General features: G+C 38.2%; 1 protein-coding gene across 1 annotated transcript in view; it reads right to left on the bottom strand.

Annotated features, from left to right (window-relative positions):
- Positions 1–2: 2 nt before the first annotated feature.
- LOC106111296 (calsyntenin-1) overlaps positions 3–13679 on the bottom strand; it is a gene marked incomplete at its 3' end in the record, with an annotated part of 89323 nt that continues 75646 nt past the window's right edge. Inside the window, exons 2-10 of the mRNA XM_013293321.1 lie at positions 3767–3927; positions 1978–2099; positions 1469–1680; positions 1251–1397; positions 834–1034; positions 652–732; positions 393–575; positions 167–294; positions 3–83 (exon numbers count right to left, since the gene is read on the bottom strand). Coding sequence (XP_013148775.1) covers positions 3–83; positions 167–294; positions 393–575; positions 652–732; positions 834–1034; positions 1251–1397; positions 1469–1680; positions 1978–2099; positions 3767–3927 — 1316 coding nt within the window. The remainder of the gene's footprint in view (positions 84–166; positions 295–392; positions 576–651; positions 733–833; positions 1035–1250; positions 1398–1468; positions 1681–1977; positions 2100–3766; positions 3928–13679) is intronic.

Below are 13679 nucleotides of genomic sequence, written 5' to 3'. Positions count from 1 at the left end.
CGGTACACCTCGCCGTCCACGAACAGCTCCACCGTCGGGAAGCGGATGTTGATCGCGTAGTGATGCCACTCGTTGTCACACACCTTCATACACACGTATAAAATTGAAATACATTTCAGTAAAATCTCAAAACAATGTAGAAGTTGCGTTTTGGGCTAACAAATACCTCCGGTATCTTCCAGCGCCACTCTGCGGGGCGGAAGATGTTGAGGTCTCCCTCGCCGAAGTCGCGGCGCAGCAGCAGGATCAGCCGGCAGTTGCGCACGAACAGCGCGTAGTGGTGACGGTTCATCTCTGAAAATTTCACGCAAAGAGAAATTACATGATGTTTGTAAAATCACTGCTACAAACAATTGTAACAGTAATTTTGCAGCATATGTATGTATACTGACTGTGGTCGTCAGCGAGGCAGAGCACGTGCTCCTTGCGGTGCTTGTCCTGGTCGGGGCGCGGCGCGTGCCGCAGCCAGGTGGAGATGGCGAAGCTGCTGCCCAGCGAGTGGCCCAGCACGCTCTCCGGCACCACCGCCGACGTCGTCTCTCCATCGAACTCGAACATCTCCTCGCCGTCGTGTCCTGGGATATCGTATACTTTAAGTAATTTTGCGATTTGATTTTATAAGTGGTTAACTTAAGTAGAAATGGTTAATACCTGATTCTGGTTTCAAGGACTTGGCCCACTCGTTGCCGGCTCCTGGGCTCGGCAGTAAATCGATAGTTTTCGGGTCCAGACCTGAAATCAATACGTCGATTGTTGTACATCATACACAAGTTTGTTTGCCAAAGATTTAAGAAAAGCTTTCTATAGTACTTCGTATTTCTATGAGTACTGACCGCATATGGCGCGCTGCGAGTGCAGCGAGTAGGTGTCGCGGTCGCAGGCGGCGCCGGCGCGCGAGGCCCGCAGCGACACGAGCGCCTGGATGCGGGTGACGGCCGGGCAGCGCTCGTCGCTGGAGCACGCCTCCAGCCGCGCGCCCGGGAACAGCGCCAGCGGGCCCGACCCCGGCGCGTAGTCCACGCGTTCGGCCAGACCTAGGTAAACATCATTGCAGACTATTCAATCCACAGTTTAAAAAAATTCACGCAGTTCTAGATCAAAAGAATTGTGCTGTAATTCATATTCCATATTCCATGCTTTGAATCTGTAGTAAAACGGCTATGAGACTATAACGTCATTACGTTAATTATCAAAAGTCATCTAACTCTTATGTGATATGTGGTTTTGTTCATTCATTTGTTTCAACTCACCCTTCCATCCTGCGCGGCAAGGCTTGTTAACCTTGATGGTGACCATGACGGGCGCGGACTGCATCATGCCGCAGTCGTACGCCACCACTGACAGGATGTGGTTGTGGGACTTCTCGTAATCCAGAGGCTCCGTGTTGCGGATCACACCTAGGCACAATACAATGTCAGTGATCAGGAGTTAGGGGGTTCCAGAGTTTCCTAGCGCCCATTTAATTTACCTTCGTTATCGATAGTGAAAGGCTGGTTGTTGTCGTCCAGGATCTCGTACTTGCAGACGTCTCCGTAGTGCGGCGTGCAGTCTCTATCCGTGGCTTCCACTCGCACCAGCTCCTCGTACATCTTGCCCTCGTCCACGCTGCGCACGTACGCTGCCTGGGTGAACACCGGCGCGAACTCGTTCACATCCGACACCGTGATGTGGACAGGAACGCTGAGGAAGAAGAAACCCTTAATATTAGACTAAAATTGAAAAAACATGAAATTATTTAATTAACACATCAACATTATGAAATCAACGGAAGCTACAATTTCAGGATAAGAAGAATGCCGTTACAGAGTAGAGTTGACCAAAATATCTTAGGCTGCCAGCAGAGAGTGGCATGAGAAAGATCAGAGGTCATGTATTAACCCTAATAGTGTAATTCTTCGAGCAGGGTCCAAGTTGACATAACACGGATCACGCCAGATGTTCGGGTGGTACAATCCGAATGCCGTGTGGTATACTCACGTGTTGGAGTAGGAGCCGTCGCAGCCGACAGCGGCGATGTCGAACTTGTAGTTGCGTCGTTTCTCGCAGTTGAGGGGGTATCGCACGCGCAGCCTTGCCTCGTTCTCGTCTATCACCATGATCTGGAAACATTAAAAGCTACTTAGTGATTTTTAATGTTTCAAATTAGTAAACATATATGTGATCTTTTACTAAAATATTGGTTTGTATTATAAACCTTGGTATGAAATTTTAAGTCCAAAATTAAATTAATTTGGGATAAACTATGCAAATGAAAAGAGAGCGCATATAAAATAATCAATGGGGAATAAATAGCAATGCGGGAGTTTTGAAAATATTTACGATGCCATTGGGCGGGTGCTGTGGAGCGCTAGATTTAGCATTTAAAGCGCTTTACTGCTTAATTCCAACGTTAAGTAATAAATGGCGCGCTGTTCATGTTTTTCAATTATGTTTTTTCGTTTCCCAAAGTGTTTCCATTACGGAAATTAGCTGTTGCGGGATCGCGTTGCCTTTTGTTTGGTTACTGCTTTATATCCGAATCTCATTTATAAAGAATCCAATTAATATAACAGGTATTTTTAAAATAAATGTATAACTATTAACAAAATTATCTTATTAATCTTACTAATATTATAAATGCGAGAGTTTCGATCGATTAATGGATGTTTGTTAATGTTTGTGCCCTGAACTGCTGAATGGGGCTAGATGAAATTTGGCATAGATGTAGAGGATAGTGTGGAAGCACACAAGCTACTTTTGTATCTTAAAATTAAACGCGGACGGAGTCGCGGGTGAATGCTAGTATTTCATAATTTTGTCACACGTGGCTTGGTATACCTTCAGCCTTCGTTTATCGAGACGGACCGTTAACTTTTATTGAAAAAAAGAAATTTAAAACTAAAGTCGGTCGTTATAAATATAATCCGTGAGAGCGATATCCGGCGACGACCATTAGCTTTATTGCAGACTCTAGTTCACATTTGGACGCTTTTTTTATATCTGGTAATAATTTATAGTACAAAATATATATTTTATCAAATTAGAACTTATAAAGAAAAGGAAGTAAGAGTTATGTAGCTGCTTACGACACATGTGTGGCCAGGAATTAGTTTTGTACATCTGAACTAAGGGCGTGGTTGCATTTACCTGGTTGCGACATACAACATTGTCAACCCTATATAGATTGCATTCAATTGTAAATACAATTGCAAATACGCAAATGCGTTGATTCTCGCGTCGCTTCACTCGTACAAGTTGTGCAATAGCCTCCGGCAGTTGAAATGCAAACACAACCTGTTCGTATGTTCAACCGATCTCCCGCGCCCCCCCCCCCCGCGACCCCTCGTGTCACATTCGTTTACAGTTTACACATTCAAGCGTATGTGATTTCATACAAATGTCGTTTATTTAAACTTTCCAAAGAGTTTATGGAATTCAGAAAATATTCAATGCGCTAGATACATTCTTGGCTTTAACCGTAGCAGTTATTTATAACTACAAAATTGATAGACATTATTTTAACGTAAGGTTCCATTGCAACATGTTTTTATTCAAGTCTGTTAACGGTGTAAACCCACGATTATATTGAGGATTCGACAATGTATACGGCAACCGTACAGCAAAATCGTGGAAGAAGTTACTAGTCAAGCTGTAGATTACTTATTACAAGCTTTTGCCCGCGATTCCGAACGCGTGGAATTAAAAAACCAAAGATCCGTTTGGCCATTTAAGCAACAAACTCTAACAAACATCCTTCTAAACTTTCGCATTAAGATAAGATACTAACCTCGAAAGGTGCCTCCCCATGGTGTTTATTGTTGAGGATGAGGAAGGAGCAGAGAGGGCCACGTGCGCGGATCGCGGGCGTCACTTCCACCAGGGTTTCATTCTCCCGGATCAGCCCGTGGTATCCTTCCTCCGGTTCCGCCAACTCCAGGTAGGGGACATCTGCAACACAACAATTATGTCTATAACCAAACTGCTTGGCATCCCGAAATATCTTGCTGAGAAACGAAGTCGGTATATGCTTGTGAAAGTAGACCAATATATATAATAATATCTTACAGTGGAAACCTATCTAAATTATTAATTTTGTGTAAGAATATTACCTTAGAGACGCCATTATATCGTCGTGGGAATTAACTTAGAATAATTACTCGTATATTTAAGTGTAATACATAATATTAAGTGTTAAGGGAATACCACAAAGCACTTGAAGTGACTGTCATTAATATTTGATGGTACACTTTACGAATTATCGCTACATATTAGAAATTCAAACAATTTCACTAAGACACTATAGCGCTAAAATGTTACTCTCAAAATATATATAAGATATTATAAAACTATATACAATACTTACAAAATATTTTATTTCAAGATAAAAGCAAATAAAACGCTTTCAAAAGCGATAGTAATCGCAAATCCGTGTCAAAAATCGACATTTCTAGAATAAGGCGTGACGTCACCGGTGCGCTCAATCGACCTGAGGGAACAATCATTTTGTGTTACGTTTTATTTCACGAATATTTAAAAAACAATTCTAGTTATTTTCAGACTTTCAATGTAAAAATCTGTTTAGAATATTTATATAAACAGAAATATGCTTGTCAGTTATTGCATTGCGCTGCGTCGAGTGCAAGATATGCAAATGCGGGTGCGAGGAGAGATATGCTGACGTTTATTTAGAGTTCAATTTACATGATAACAGCTCGTAGCTTGCAACTCGCAGCGACATACATCTACAACGATTCCAGCCGTTTCATTGTTTCTATTTAAGTGGATAAACGTTATTTATTCACAGCAATTGTTATTTAAACACTATGCAGTAATAAAAGTTATATTACTGATCTTTTCTTATTTCTTAATAATATTGTAAATCGCGAAAGTTTAGACAGATGGATGTTTGTTGCTTCATATCTCCAGAATGACTCTACTTATCGAGTTTTTTTTATCATTATCCGCAGACGAAGTCGCAGACAGCTACTATATACTAAAAATTTGTGGTCGTTAAGTCAAAATTCATTTGTTAACGTTTATTTGTTTATTTTAGTAGCACGAATTGCTTTTTATAAAAATATCTTATTCTATACACAAGAACGTATGAAATTACACGAGAACCCCCTTAAGTTACGACTACCGGCAAGGAGGGACATTAGGCCGCCATTACGTAGCGCCGCCATCTTGATGTCGGATTATACTTGGGTCTATTTAACGGTTTATTGCGTGCGGCTGCGGTCTTAGACGTACATTCACACTAATGGCTGATGGGAGCTAGAAATGAAACAGCATTAGAATATAAGATATTTATACGTTTTGATATATGATTATAGTTATCTTAATCTAATAAATATGACATTTTAAACAAGTAATAAAGGTGATGTAGACAATTTAATTTGCTACCTTCTGTTGTCAGCACAAAAAGCTTAGCGAAGTGTTAGTGCAGTGAGGGAAAAATTAGGCTAAGAGACAAGCAACGTCGGTTGAAGTTGATTGCTTGCTCCACTCCGCCAACTCATAAAAAATGAAGGCTTTCACGTAATGGATGGAAAGCTTTGGAACGGAACGGGGTGCGAGAGTTGCTATTTGTAAAACTTTGACAGAAAAAATCTGAAAAAAAATTGCAATGTAAGAGAACGTAAACTGCAATTTATGTTGGAATAAACGAAGGTAATTCGTCAAATCAAATATAAATGCTTGATATTAGAGTCTAGGCACACCTTTGACCAACATATCGCACAACCGTTTAGTCTCGCCATTTCTATTAGCTTATATGGAGGTGCGCACATTACTCGATTTTTAATTATGCAACTAAACATCGACAATCGCAAAATGTTGTGCGATCGTCGGTTGTTTCGCAACAAATTCAACTGTTTAGTTGCACAACTAAAAATCGAGTTGTTTGCCCACCTCCATATATGCTCACAGGAATGGCGAGACTACAGTTGTGTGACAGTTTAGTCAAAGGTGTGCATATGATCTAAAGACAGAATATAGTCAATATTACGAATAACATTAATTGGTATTCCCAAAAGGATTAGGGAACTTGTAATTTAAGTTTGATTAAAGCGTGCAAGTAATTGTAGTTTATTGTGTGCTTATCAAGCGCAAAGACGGTGTTAGTTCGCAATTTAGAAACTCAAGCTGCGCGTTCAGATCAGTAATTTGTACTAAGGTCACACTATTTCAAACTGCAATTATAAAGTACTACAAATATTACATTATTTTTAATATTTTACTAACTAGGGCGAAACATTAAGTACCCAGCTACTCGACTTTGTTATTCAAGGAAGGTTTTCTTGTTACAAAACTTCAGCATACTAATAAACTATTTAAATTAGCAAAGAACATCCCGCAATCATTTTGAGTTACTTTAATACTAAGGTAATCCCCCGGCGCCGCTCGGAGTCCGCTATGTAGAGAATATGCTGCGCTTTCTCGACCTAATCAAAAAGATACCTCGAGAATAATCCCCTCGGATATTGTAAAAGAAAATAGAGCAAAAGGAATATGAACTATATTCAGTTGAACTTTAAGAGCGCACACTTTTGACTAAACTATCGCACAACCGTTGTGCCATTGTCGATTGTTTCGCAGCCAATTCAACTGTTTAGTTGCACAGCTAAAAATCGAGTAGTGTGCGCATCACATAAACTCATAGGAATCAAAGCAGGACTAAACAGTTGGACGATGATCCCGTGTTCCTGTTCCCGTGCGACTTCATCCAGAAAAAAATATAAAAAATTCATTTTATTGTTCACATTTGTCAAATTATCAATTGCAAATGTCAAAATGACATGACATGATGTCAAACCATGGCAACCTTGCTTCCTTGATGTTGGCAGCAACTTATGGTCTCTTTCCCACATTAGGGTTTTTATCCCAAAATATTTATCCCTAAGTTTAATGGCGTGAAAATATATAGTCTAAAGCGTGACGCAAGTGTATGGCTTTTTATTTAAAAAAGAGTTTTTTTCAAAATATGCTGTAATTGCTGACATCTTAGAAACCAAGGAAGTGTGTGTTTACGCTTTATTATAATAGTATAGACTAGAGTAGTATTATAGAGTAAAACTGTGAACGGATTCATGATCATTAGTGTCCAGCAGGGTACGTGTACTGACCACTACTTCAGCGCTTACACCTTTTTAATTGGAGTTTAACCGCCTTACTGCCGACTTGTCTAGCACTTCCTAATTGGCACTTGGACGCGTGTGTTTTTATTTATAGGGCGTTCATTTAAATAAAATAGTAAGACAAAAATATCATAGGCAGATAACAAGAAATGTGTAAGAAAGAAAATTGGTACGTTATTTCGTAACATTTTTGCTAGACATATACGTTGAGTATACATAAGTAAATGTTACAAGTGGTGGTGTACCACGAAATTTGTTTGAAACAAATCGAATGAGCATAGAAGTTGAAGATGTGCTTCTGAGAACTGCGAAATATCATTAAAAGTTTGTTCTGAACATTCGACGACTCAATAACAAATTGGAATGCTCTTCGCAAAACTCTAGCGAGGAGGATATTACATTTTATATATTTCGAGATAACCGCAATCTTGGAAATGTGAGATTTTCATTTTAATGATTTAGACACTTCTTAATACAAATATTAATTTTCTTTTTAGTCAAGCTTTGATTACTATGAGCTTATATGGAGGTGCACTACTCGATGTTAGTTGTGCAACTAAACAGTTGAATTGGCTGCGAAACAATCGACAATCGCAAAACAGTTGTGCTATACTTTAGTCAAAGGAGTGCATCCGCTCTTATAGGTTACCTTTCCCTTTCCCTTTCCATATGTATACCTTTCCCAGAACTTTTGCAAACATTTCTAGTATCATGTAGTTACAGTAAATAAAACTGTATACTATCGAGCTCAAAGAAATGGCGAATTTATTGCGACATCTGTTCCTCGTGTGTCTGTACCTTGTGGAGGAGAAATAGACTCGTTTCTCTCGAAAACTTAAACAAATTATATTAAAAGTAAAACATTCTGAGAAAATGTTTCTATATAGCTCAATATTGAGTTAAGATTACTTTGTACAATCTGTACATTTTTCCTTGAAATGAAATTATTTTAAAACAATTGCTCGTTGTCAACAGAAAGAATTTTAAAAGTGTAGTGAAAATTTTAAAGCATGAAATAACGTTGTTTGTTGGTATAAAAGTTTTCCAACAATTCAGATTCACGTAATATTTCATAGCAAAACTACTATCCGTTTAAATATTCAAACGGGGCTCGGGTAGTACATCATGCGACGGGAGAGTGGGGAGGGTTCGTACATCACGTCGGTTGAACCTCCCCCGAACGCCACACCAATAAAACTCACAAGTCCTATATTTAACGTGAAAGTCGCTTTGAGACAGTTCAGGAGTCCATCACTGTACCTTCTCTGACTCTGTGACGTCACTTGCGGTCGCTTCTAGAAATTTCCGGAGTAATTGCAGATTTACTGTAGCTTCCGAAATTGTTAGACGGAAAAGAAAATACTTCCGTATTTTAGTTCACGTTTCAATTTCGTGTTTAAAGTAGGTGGCCCAAATTAAAAAAATGTAGTTCGTGTATATTTTACTACTTTGAAATAAATTTTCTGTGAAAATTACAAATGTGTTGCATATTAAAAATTAAAAAAATCGGGATATTAAATCGAAAAAGCCAAAATAGAGAATTTATTTAAAGATTTCTGTACTAAAGTTTGGCAAGATGTCTTTCCCTCGACACGACTATCGCTAATCTTGTAAGAACTGTGTGGTCCTGCGAGCCGGATACTCAAACTGTAAGCCCCACCTTAGTCACCGCATTACCGGCTAATCTTGACAACTTACTTAAAATAAGCTTTCACTAAAACTTTATTACACTTGTATGGATTTAGAGATTGTCTTATCATTTACTCGTTTGTTTTACACAAAAACTTCACGATAATTTAGTGTATTGCAAAAAAAACTTTTCTATCACGTTTGTGTGAAAAAGACAAAAAAACCTCCATTCTAAAGCAATCTCTTTACCTTAAATTGAGCTTTATCCATAAATAAACATGCCAATTAACCTCAAAATTTGTAACTCTACTTACGTAGGATGGAAACATAATAAAGTTACAGCGCACGTTACGGCCCCGCACCGTCCCCATCACGCCGCTGCGTCCCCGTCTCCGGCAAGTTATCGTTTCATTACAACATAACGGAGATAGATAAATAACAAATTACCTTTTCTTACCAAAACACTTCGAAAAATCTCTAAAATTGAGTAAAACACAAATATCCGAAGTGTCCAGCAGCTAAAAGCAATGTATTAGTAATCAATTCTAATATAACGTTTACAAATTGTTTGTATAACGTATAAAGTACGGTAAAAAACTAAATTCCCCTGAGAGTGTCCCGCATGCGACGCTAAAAACATTTCCATGTTCCTCCGCCCGACGGAACAAAACAAATGAATAAAGTTAGAGTTTGTGGAGTTAGGAGCCTCCCTTAACACATGATCTGCGTAACGCAGAACTAATTCCATTTGGTGGGTATCGTCTCTGATCTGACAATCGGAGAGTTTTTGTGTCAAATTGCTATCGAACTTGTATGAGAATAGTTTTACTAAAAAAGATTTTACCGGATAAAAATGCTGGAGTTGGCTCACAATATCTCGCGGCTCAAATTAGAATTGGCTTTTACGATTCATCCCCATTGATCCCAGAAGATCCATAGCATGTAACACGCATCAAATCTCTGTTCACAATGAACACCAGTTGGTTTGTACACACAAAGTAAACCTTACCTTTGTACCTTTCCGTAGCTAGAGCTCGCTTTCAGAGTTTCGTGTGACAGAAAAAGGCCTCCAGGGAACTCGGTGCGCGACATTAGGCAAATTATTTCGTATGACATGCAAAATTCGCTTTTCGATCTTATACAGGGTCTTTCTGAATACATTTTATCACATCCATACATACATTAGGTACTATACAGACAGAAGCACATTCCGACAAGAATCTTGAGGCATTTTATTGATAAGTTTGTAGGATAGCCAGTCAGTTTTATGTAGAAACTATTAAATAACGTCACCCAGTATTTTGTCTTACTGTCTTTCATTTTAAGAAGCAAGCCCTCGCGTCGTTCATTTTAAAATTCCTGATCCGAAGCGCGGAGACACGGGCGGGGTCACGGGAGGGGGGGGACTACGTTTTATTACATTTCTTGGATCTCAACAGACTATAATTTAATTTCTAAATTGCTTTGCTTCGTAACTCTTCTCACGATGATTTTAATTGATATTAACTTTGACGTTAATTTAAAAACAATGTAAACAGTTGACGTTACATTGCTTGGAGTGTACGAAGAAAGTTAAAATGTTATCTGACAAAAGTGGTAATGAATCTCTAAATGCCCAAGTTTCAACATCCTTTATGACATCTACACAGCTACTTGTGTAACATGTTCAAATAAAAATTTTAATTTAATTAAACCAAAGTAAAAGCGATAGCTAAGATAAAATAAAACGTCGAGTAACGTGCGCTAATGAATTCCACCCTCATCCTATATATGTAGCAGACTGTAAGAAGGGGGTGAATTAGGCAAAAACGACGGCAACGTGACTGAGGGAATTGATTCGAATTGGGAAAGCGGCACACACGTTTGATAATGGAAATGTGTTCAAGTGACATAGACTAAATGCGGAATTACTTCCACTTCACGCCTGCTTTTTGTTAAGTATATTATTATTGTATGCACAGGACGAAATATTATTGCAACAAAGGGCTTACCACGTACATTTGTGAGAACGTTATCGTAACGTAATCGATAAATTTGTATTTGTGCATCCCCTACCGAGTGTAAAGTACACCTTCAAATCTGTCGATGACGGTACGAATATGTTCTCTCAATTATTACGCAAATAATCCTGATAGACGGTTAGATATTATTCGGTTTTACCACTGTTAACCGAACGTTACCGAATGCATTATATTTAATAACTATATTACAACGTAATTAATGAGGTAACGTACGCTTACCAGTGTTAAATTCTCTCGTTAATTATCAACATATTAATAAAATAACGAATGTACGAGTGGTTGTAATGGCGGACAATATGACGGTCATCAGTGTAACGAGTGAGGCACAGTGAACCTGACATTTGTGTGAGCGCGGCGCGGCGAGGGTTAATTTAAAAGTTTGTAACAGTCCTCGTTAACCCTCCGACCGCTGTGGCTTTATGGTTTGTTTAATGATGGTAGCTGACACTATTAAGTCAACATTAATAAAAAAAGAGTACAAAAACATAGGTTGACTATACCTGCTTTGTTTCTAAATAAAATTAACACTGATATGTGCCGTTAACTTGTTTCTTTTATAAAATCCAACAAAGAAAAATATTTCATTTTCCAAATATGTGAAAAATATTCCCGTAACATTTTTCCGATGAATAATTTGAAATAAAGTGTAGGGATTTACCGCAGGCCGGGACGAGACCGAACCTTTCTGCCAAATTCTTTGACGGGATAACAAAGAAAAGAAACCGTCCTCGAAACGGAATGAGGCATTATGTGAGATGGAATAGCACAGCTCTGACACCGTGTTATTGGTACTTATTGTAGATTTATATGCTAATAAAATATAAAAAAACGCGCTAATAATTCCATGTGTTGGAAAATTTGGTTACTTTAAGGTGGAAGTAAGTAATACCAGTTCTATAAAATCGTAAATTAAAAAGACTGTTTTGTACAAGATTTTGTAAAATAACTTATTTTAATGCTAAATAACTCGTCACCAATGCAATTACCCTTCTCAAAGCCGGGAAAGGAATCTCATAACGCGATCTCCGGCGGTCGCGGCCCATTCCCCGGCCCGCTCAGGTTAATGATATTTTAAAATTGTTATATCGCCTCGTTTGTCACAGATAAATAGTACAAAGTAGATTATAGACAGGCGAGTAAACTCAGGTGAAAGAAACGTAGAATATTGACAGATATAATTGTCGAAACAATAAATAAATCAAGAAATGTCCGAGTATCGCCGAACTGTCTTATTGGACACGACATTCGCCGTTGTGCAATCTAGATGCGTCTCTCCGGCGACGTTACAACCCCCTACACCACAGGGAAGGGGTGTACAACCTGGTGGAGGAAATTGATTAGACTGTGACTTCGCGATACGCAAACTATCGTAATCCAATGACGAAGTTTAAAGCTCTAAAGTGAATATGGCTTGTAAATTTTAACCCAATAAATTGTTAATTTAATGTTTTTCGTATGCCGCATACTGTAGACATAAGACCAAAGCTTTTTGTATTGTTGTGGTGTCTATAGCTGTTTTAAAAAGTATTTTGATAGAAAAATATATGTTTATCGTACAAAATATAGTTTTATTTCCACTTCAGTGGCTTCATAGTGCATATCAGCAAAAGGCGGCGTTATTAATTAGGCGAGGTTCATTAATCGCTGTCGGCGCCGGCCATTTTTATCTATCTACCCTCTGGTTTATCACGAGCAGGCTCATGCCTTGTGGATTCTATCTGTTATCACTGACTACCCACTGTCTACTCGCCATAAAATTCAAATATATACTATAAGTTACAGCTAACTAAGCACATCATTACGCACGTCAGTATCGACCAAATAGCTTACATAAACAGTAAAATGTACAAGTATTCTAAGAATGTTAACTTAAAAATTTGAAAAACTGTCTTGCGCAAATATAAGACTTAACTTTAAGTAGCATAACATTCTAAATATGTAGACTTAGCATACATCAAGATATCAGTGAATACTAAGCTTTGAGCACGTTTTCGCAACTCAAACTAGTTTGCTAAGTTTTCAAGAGTTGCACTTAGATGCAACTTAAGCGGAACTATTAATGATAAGCATGTTTAATAATGTATGTGTGAATATTATTTCGTAGTACGTAAATACACGCTTTCGCAATTTATAATATTAGTGACATGCAGGTACTAAATTTAATTGGCATTTTGGTATGAATTAACTACTAACTTTGATTGCCCCAAACTTTTAAAATACTCGTATGTTTCATTTTAGGTCAAAACACAATTATTAAGTAACCAAATATAAATTAAATATTAATATATGACAAAATTCAAACTAAAGTGTATTTTACGTGATATTTTTTTTGCAGGACAGTGTCCTCTATATTTCAAAACATAGAATGAACGTACCTCTTCGCTGTGAAGTCAAGATTAAAAAGTCACGTACACAACCCCTCGCCCCTCAAGCCCCGCCCGCAGCACAAAGAACGCAACCCCCACGCTCTCATTACGCAAACCAAACAGAACTTTTCATAATATCCATTACAGGGGGTGATGTTACTGGTTGACTTCGTTCAAAGTTTAGCGTCGTTTGTTTGAACATTGAGCGCCAAAGGGTTAACATTATGACCTACCCTGAAGTACGATAGTCTAATGGAAAAGGTCTACCAAGCATGCGGTCCTGGGTTTATTTCGACCTATAGAATGTATATTTCATATTACATTTAATTATTGATAATTATTTTATTCAAATATAGTTTAAAATAAATATATATAGTGTTAGGAAATAGTAGGAAAAGTGGGGGGTAGTTTTATAAAACACTTGCATGGAGTCTCACAGGGCTCGGTCCGACAGTCCGTCATTCGCTCAGAAGCTCAATAACTGAGTACATTTCTAGTCGTCACCACGGAACGTTCGATATCTTTACATTTTTTTTTTTTTTTTTTTT

The sequence above is a fragment of the Papilio polytes genome, unplaced genomic scaffold (assembly GCF_000836215.1).
Source record: "Papilio polytes unplaced genomic scaffold, Ppol_1.0 DF824169.1, whole genome shotgun sequence".
Taxonomy (NCBI): domain Eukaryota; kingdom Metazoa; phylum Arthropoda; class Insecta; order Lepidoptera; family Papilionidae; genus Papilio; species Papilio polytes.
The sequence above is the reverse complement of the archived record's forward strand: the minus strand, read 5'-3'. Positions and strand labels throughout refer to the sequence as shown.